Raw genomic sequence first — 7,892 nt, 5'->3', positions numbered from 1 at the left:
GCATAAAGTCCTTAGAGGTTTCCTGTATATCAAATACTAATTGAGGACACATCAGTAGCAACACATATCGGAAAGCTGAAGTATACGTAGGCAGAACATAGTATAGAAGTGCTCAAGACATGGTGTCTTATGTTGTTCAGTAAGAAGGTTACTAGTTTGGGAGTCAAAGAAGAATTAGTTCTGTGACCACAAGCAGAGTGTCTAGCCTCTGACTCTCAGCTATAACATGTACACTTATCTTCATGATCATCACGTACATTCACAACTGTGATTTCAGAAAGAATTTGGTCTCTGCTTTTAGTAGGATTTCCACATTTGCTTGCAAAACTTTTCTTATGTGAGAGGCAAATCACTAATCAATGTTAGCTATAGTGAAGTGTCATCTCTGTGACATTATAAATGTCACATAATTCCTATGCTGGACTTAGGAAATTACATAGGTCATAGGCTCACTGAGATAAATTCAGCTGTCATGTTGCCCTGCTACTACTTTCATCATCTCCCATTACTCTAAAAAGAGATCATTTGTGATTCTTCTCTGGATTCACAATTTTACAGCAGTGAGAAAAGAAACACCAGCAATAAAAATAACATCCATTAATAATGGAATCCATGAAATGAAACAAAAATAATTAATGAAGGTTTTTGTCATTTTAGTTATAAATCACTAAATTGTTTCTTCATGTTATAAGCAGACAGCAGGATGTGGAATGCCAAACTTTAAGATTTTAGATTATAAATTATAAAAAGTTATTTCCAAAGGCCAGGAAGGCATTTATCAGTATCTACTATTCATTTTCAGTCTGCCTAATTCCAACTTGCTATACTAGTTTTATTTCTGGCTTGGAGCAGAAGAATAAACTCTGGCTACATTTAAGAAAACAAATCTATTTAAAGGATAATAGATTACCTTGTGGACTCCACAGAGAAGTGGAGAAGGGGAAGGGACCAAATCAATTCCAGGAACTTTAGCGGAATTCCATGTACCTTCTCACCACAGAATTGTCTTTAGTATGACTTTAGCTCCTGTGACTTTCAACTCACATCCCTCCCTTTATTCTCATATTTTAATTCTAGGAAAGAACATGTGTTGAACATAATTTGGGTCAAATGTCATCTTCAAATACAATCAATTATGACATAAATTTTTTCAAAAAAAAGTGTAACAAGAGTGATACATTACAAAAGCAGCCAATAGGAGCCCAGACTTGTGGAAGATAAACCAATTCCTGAGAAGGGGGAAATGCTAAGATTGAGGAAGCCTCCTAAAGAATCACCTCCTGACTACACATCCATTTCTCTGTATGTCCAGTTACCAATACCTATTTAATGTTCCATGAAATTATACCTTTGATGAGATCAAAATGCCCTTCTAGGAATCCATGTATTATATAAAATTAAATTAATAAAAGGGATAGAAAAAAATTCCGTTATGCTGCAAGTTAGGATGTAAACAATTCAATTTGTGAGAATGGTATAGAGTGAACAGGAGCTGAACTAAAATATTCCATAGAAAAGAACTAGCCATAAGGTACAGTCTGTGATAATGTCATCATTTTTTACTTTGACCAAGCACAAGATATTCTGTCCTTAACATAACTGACCAACAAACAGATGAGAAAAAATATTCAGTAACACTAGCCATTAGGGAAATGTAAATAAAAACCACAGAAGTATCATCTCACTCCAATTAAAATAGTTATTACCAAAAAGCAAAATAATAATAACAAACACTGACAAGGATGTGAAGAAAAGGGAACCCTAATACACTGTTGATGGGAAAGCAAAATAGCCATTACAGAAAACAGTATGGAGATTCCTCAAAAAAACTAAAAATAGACTTATCATAAGTCCTAGATAAATCATTTCTGGGAATATATCCAAAGGAAATGAAGTCAGCATATGAATGAGATACCTGCACTCCCACATTTATTGTAGTACTATTCACATAACAAAGATATGGAATCAATCTAGATGTTCATAAATGGGTGAACAGATGAATAAAATGTGAAATGCACACACACACACACACACACACGGATATAATGGAATATTACTCAGTCAAAAAGAATGGAATCTTGACACTGGCAACAAAATGGATGCAACTGAAGATCATTATACTGAGTTGAAATAATCCAGACACAGAAAGACAAATACCATATGTTTTCTCTCATTTGTGGCATATATATACATACTTCAAAAATGTGTGGATGCTGTATTGTTTGGGATATATGTACAACTATTGTCTTCCCTAAAATATACTCCTTACAAAATAATACACCCTTCTTTCCTAATTTCATGATCTTTGTCATGAATTTCACATCATGCAATATTAACATATACAGCTTTACTTTCAAAAACAGTATATTTATATGTCTATAATATTTTCATATGAAGCAAATACAACAAAATGTCTTAAAAATTGCTAAATCTATGTGTGCTCACAGATTTATACTTTATACTTTCATTATTTTAAATATTTTAAAATGAAAAAAAAACGTTTTCTTTATTACTACAGATGCTTATTAATTTCTTGAAAGTAAAATCAAACCATTACAGGAAATAAAGAAAACATGTAGTATGTATGCTCTGTTATGTGCCATTCAACAAGTTTTGAAGAAAGCTCTTTTATTCAGAAATTTCAATGACCTCTTTTACATCTTTATTCTTCTACATGTAGAATGTAAACACCCTTACTTCCTGAAGGTTTAGCTTTCCTTGTTCTCCTGGATATTGGACAAGCAGTCCTCAAAATAGGTCCCTTTGCTATTACCTGAAGCCCTGTTCACAACAGAGCGAGATATTCCAAGACTTATTATTCTTTGCTTTGTTTTTCTCTCTCCTACCCTTAGATTACAGAACTCAGTGGTACAACCAACACCATAAAATCAAAACTGCCAAGTTTATACTGGCAACTACTTGTGTTTTAGTCCACTGTTTCTGAAGAATAATCTACTTTTATGTTTCATTCACTCTCAAAAGACAGTTTCTCTCAACTAAAACACATCATTACACCAAAATGAGTTTATCTGCTTATGTTAATATTGAAATTACTACCATCAATTTTTCCCAGTCTTGGGACTACTGAAAAGCCTTAAAAATCATGGAATTACTTCAACATCCAATGGCACAATTCTAATGATCAACAGGCCAGTAGACTAGTCTGAATCTCAGTATTTGCATACCAAAAAACGGCTTTCCTAATCATCTTAAACCGGCTTAATACTGGACCATTTGTGATAAAATTGCATCCCAGATAAAATTAAAAAACACTGAAGAATTTCAGCGGTTATCTGCCAATGAGGACTTCTGAATTATGTAGGACACACAGGCTATGTGTGGCGTTCTCTCCTCCCACTCCTCAAACGACTGTCATCCCCTAAAACGCCTCTAATTGTGGAAATCTATCCATAGTGTAGAACTACCTCAAACCGGTTATGACTACAAGTTCCATGATGCAAAGCATGAAGCCGGAATAACGCTAGCATGTGGTGCCTCCTGGGAATTGTAGTCTTCTAATTACCTGTAAAACAAACTAGGTACCACAGTCTCTAGTTCTCAAAAGTTGACTTCAAACGTAAAGCTAGCAGAGAGAAAACTCACTTCCCACCGCGGAAGTAGATTTCCTCCCGCTACAAAACAGCCGAAGCCCAACACCTCCAGTCAGCGCCTCCCCAGACTGGCGCCTTTGCCGCGACGTCACTTCCTGGATCGTGGTCCCACGCCCGGCCCCTCCCCTCCTCCTCGCGGCGTTCCTGGGCCCGGCGGCCCTGCGGAGGCGGGGTGAGGTGGGCAGCGGCTGCATTTGGGACCGAGAGTCACGTGAGCTTTTCCGTGTTGTGGGAGGAGACGAGAAGCCGCGGTTGAAGAGTTCGATGTAACCGTCCCCGGGAAGCGCGCTCGAGTCCGACTGCCGAGGGGACTGAGGTAAGAACTGGAGGGCGGGCGCCGTCCGGGCTCCGGTGCGTGTGACACCTGCACCGCGGACGTGTGGCGGGCGGCAAGCGGGCCCGTGGGAGAGTGGAAAGGCACCGCGGACGCCGCCGTGCGTGTGAGAGGCGGCGGGAGGGTCTCGGCCCCGAGGGAGCCCCGGCAGTGGCTGGTGTCTGCGGCCGCACACAGCCCCAGAGCGATGCCCTTCGCGGACCTCGACCTCACCCTGCTAGGGTGGAGCCGCGCCTGGCTGTCTACACTTACCTCTGGCCGCACGCCCCTCTCGCCAGCCGGCTTGCGTGCCCGCGGCGGGACTGAGATGACCGCCCGTGGGGCATCGCCTCACCGGGACCTGCAGGGACTACGGCTCCTCGTGAGCACCGAACGCTTTACGCTCTGGCAGCTCGCGCTCTGGCCGCGGGCGGCGGCGGTGTGGAGGGGCCGCTCCCGCTGTCACTACCTGGCGGCCTCGGGTGGTGGGTGGAGTGGCCAAGGGCGGGGCGATCCCCCGGGCCTTGAGCAGGTGGAAGTTTTCAAACTTTTATTTACTGTTTCCTTTGGAAAGCCCTCAGGCGGAAGCTAGGAGCGGTGAATCAGCAGCTCAGGTTTCTTCAATGTTGGTAATGGGGAGGATTGCCCAGAGCCACGTGCTGAGTTAAAACTCCTGTGTCAACCTCTCTCCAAGTCCAGGGCAGCCTCTCTTCCTCTTTCTCAAGGCAGAGTTAACAGAGATGAAGTTGGGCGCTCGGATCCACTGAGGTTTTGTGTAGTCCTGTCATTTTGTTGATCTTAGTTGTTACCATTTCTTATGAGCTTGGGAATGGGCAACTTTACAGTAGCCTATTTTTTGTGTTGCTGTGAAATTTTTCTATACAAGATAGACTGGTCCTTTTAACAGGTTAAACATGAGAATGGTTTAAGAACCCTCAGATTATTGCAAAGCAGAGTTGGTGATAACTTGGAAGCTGTGGAAAATAAACTTTAAATCATTTAATCTTGTTAGAAATGAATTTAATGTTCATTAGGTTTTATTATTTGTTGCTTATATTTTTCAAATACAGTTGATCTTGAGTTGTATTAAATGTTACGTTAAAAACATCTGATACCACATAGTATCTAAGCTTCTGAGTCAGTTTTTAATCCCTGTAAGTGTTTAGAGTTTCATTGATTAAAAGACAGTGGGAATAATTATTCCCTCATTTTTTGTTCCCTCTCAAGATTGTATGTGTACTATCAGAAAGATAAGCATATAATGCTGTCAGGACAATACACAGAATAAAGCTTCCAAAGAGTCTTAATTACTCTCCTTCCTACCAGTTCTTTTATAGAGATAAAATTGGATTAAAATAAACATTATAGAAATCTTTCACCAGAAAATAAAATGGGAAACAAGTAACATGTAACATGGGTGTCAAAAATAAGCTCTTAGAAATAATTGGAATTAAAGGAAGGGATTTGTAAAATGTTTTCATTCCAAATAAAAGACTCTCACAGAACTGAAAACATTTTTTTTCTATTTGATTTTGTTCCAGACTAAAGACTTACCCTTCAATATGTCCATCTCATTTTTAGGTAGTGAATTCCTGAAAAGAAAATAATGGATTGCATGTTAGTTGACCTCTAAGTGGCCGGACTCAACAGTGGGCAGGTTTGTTCCAAAGGCCAAAAGAAGATGGCCACTCCGTATGTCCCAGTTCCTATGCCCATAGGAAACTCAGCTTCCAGTTTTACAGCCAACAGAAATCAAAGAAGTTCTTCTTTTGGCAGTACCTCAACAAGTTCAAACTCTTCCAAAGGCCAGTTAGAAGACTCGAATATGGGTAATTTTAAACAGACAACTGTTCCGGATCAAATGGATGGTACTTCATCTGTTTGTAGCAGTCCCCTCATTAGGACTAAATTTACAGGTACAGATTCTTCCATTGAGTATTCTGCTAGACCTAGAGAAACTGAGGAACAAAATTCTGAAAGAGTAAATTTTGAAGAGAGACCATCTACACCTACTATCCTGGGTTATGAGGTGATGGAAGAAAGAGCTAAATTTACTGTAAGTACTGACTGCAGTACACCAGGAGAAAGTGAAAGATTGGCTGACATGTGTGTTTAAGCCGGTGCTAAATTGATTAACATATAACATAACTTCTTGAACATAAAGCTCTAGTAGTTTTCATGCTGTAGTAAACTTTGGTTTTACTTTGGTTTTACCTTAATATACTTCCGTAAACCAGACACACCTATGTAACTAGCACGCAGGTGGAGAAACATTATTAACACCCTAAATGCTCAGCTTGCTTGCTGCTGGTCAGAACCCACTAACCCAACACTTTTCTGATAACTTAAATTAGTTTTGATCTTTTTTGTTCTTTATATAAATGGAATTATTGAGTATGTGCTCTTGGGTCTGGTCTCTTTCAGCATTATATGATTTATCCTTGATAATAAATAATAAATAGGTAGCTCATTTTTATTACTGATATTATTCCATTATATAAATGTACCACAGTTTGGCTGTTTGTCACATGGATGTGTTCACCTCCTGAAAATTCATCAAGTTATATCCTCACGGTTGGTGTGCTTCTTTGCATGTATTTTATAGCTCAATGTATGCTGCTGCATATGTTCATATACATATCCAAAAATAAACACTACATAAAAAGGTAGTACAAAGTAATATATGCTGAATTTCAAATAAAGAATAGAAACAATAAATACTGCTAGAACATTGGAAAGGGAGTGAGCAGCACTACACATGAAGTTTTCAGTGAAAGCATGAAAGGTGGAAGGAAAGCTTTCTCCAAGAGGGAAAACACCAAAGTGTTCTTTTTGCTTCCTAGAGAAATAGTGTTCAGGAGCCACAGTGGTGAGTAGGAGTTGGGGGCGGGGGGGGGGGGGGGGTGTTAATTTTCTGAAACAGGAAAACAAAGTCAATATAGATTATTTATAGATAAACCTAATTATCAAATGCATCAGTTATTCCTGCTCCAAAGATTTTTCACTCCATTTATCTCTTTTTTTTTTTAATGAATGACTCCTAAAATGGTTTCTTTTTATACCCATTAGGACTCTCTTAGATCAGGATTCTCTGCAGACTTTAAAGGTCACCCATATAATCTTGTTCCCCCAGACTTAGATATTACAAAGTTAAAGATGGAAATAGGAGACAGCATTGTGGTATAGTGGGTAAAGCTACCACCTGCGACGCCAGCATCCTGTATGGGCACTGCTTCATGTCCTAGCTGCCCCACTTCCAATCTAGCTCCCTGGTAATAGCCTGGGAAAAGCAATGGAAAATGACCCAAGTGTTTGGGCCCCTGCCATCCAGTGGGACACCCAGGTAAAGCCCCTGGCTTTGGCATAGCCCAGCACTAGCCATTGCAGCCTTGTGGGGAGTAAACCATCAGATGGAAGCTCTGTCTCTTACTCTCTTTCTCTCTCTCTCTCAATAACTCTTTCAAAATAAATAATTTTTTTGAAAAGATATGGAAATGATCTTGTTCTCTGTTCTTTAATGTTACACACATAACTTGTCCCTTATTTCAAAGCTAAAGGATTTTGTGGTTTGTGTTTGGCACAGCAGTTAAGACACTCATGTCATGTATTGAATGCCTGGTTAGAGTCCTGGCTCCTCTTCTAATTCTAGCTACCTGCTAATGTGCTTCTTCAGAGGCAGCATATGTGATGGCTCAAGTACTTAGGCCCTTGAAACCGATGGAGTTTCTGCCTCCTGGCTTCAGCCTGGCCAAGGCCAGCCCAGCCCAGCCATTACAAGCATTTAGAGTGAACCACTGGTTGGAAAATCAATCTCCAATTCTCCACTCTCCCCATCTCCCTCTCTCCCCGACCTTTCCCTTTTAAGTAAATTTTTTTATTTAAATAAATTCTTTGAAAATAATTTCATTTCATTCAGCAAATACAGAATACCATAGAAATTCTGTCATCACTAAGTTTTAAAATTTTAC

The 7,892-nt window shown here is 39.6% G+C and overlaps 1 protein-coding gene across 1 annotated transcript in view; it reads left to right on the top strand.

Moving 5' to 3' along the window:
• Nucleotides 1–3,706: 3,706 nt before the first annotated feature.
• The window catches only part of SNX16 (sorting nexin 16), a 36,258-nt gene continuing 32,072 nt past the window's right edge, over nucleotides 3,707–7,892 (top strand). The window contains exons 1-2 of the mRNA XM_002710662.5: nucleotides 3,707–3,927; nucleotides 5,506–5,980. Coding sequence (XP_002710708.2) covers nucleotides 5,606–5,980 — 375 coding nt within the window. The 5' untranslated portion in view covers nucleotides 3,707–3,927; nucleotides 5,506–5,605. The remainder of the gene's footprint in view (nucleotides 3,928–5,505; nucleotides 5,981–7,892) is intronic.

The sequence above is a fragment of the Oryctolagus cuniculus genome, chromosome 6 (assembly GCF_964237555.1).
Source record: "Oryctolagus cuniculus chromosome 6, mOryCun1.1, whole genome shotgun sequence".
In the NCBI taxonomy this organism is placed as follows: Eukaryota; Metazoa; Chordata; class Mammalia; order Lagomorpha; family Leporidae; genus Oryctolagus; species Oryctolagus cuniculus.
Note: the sequence above shows the minus strand (reverse complement) of the source record. Positions and strands in the feature narration are given on the sequence as shown.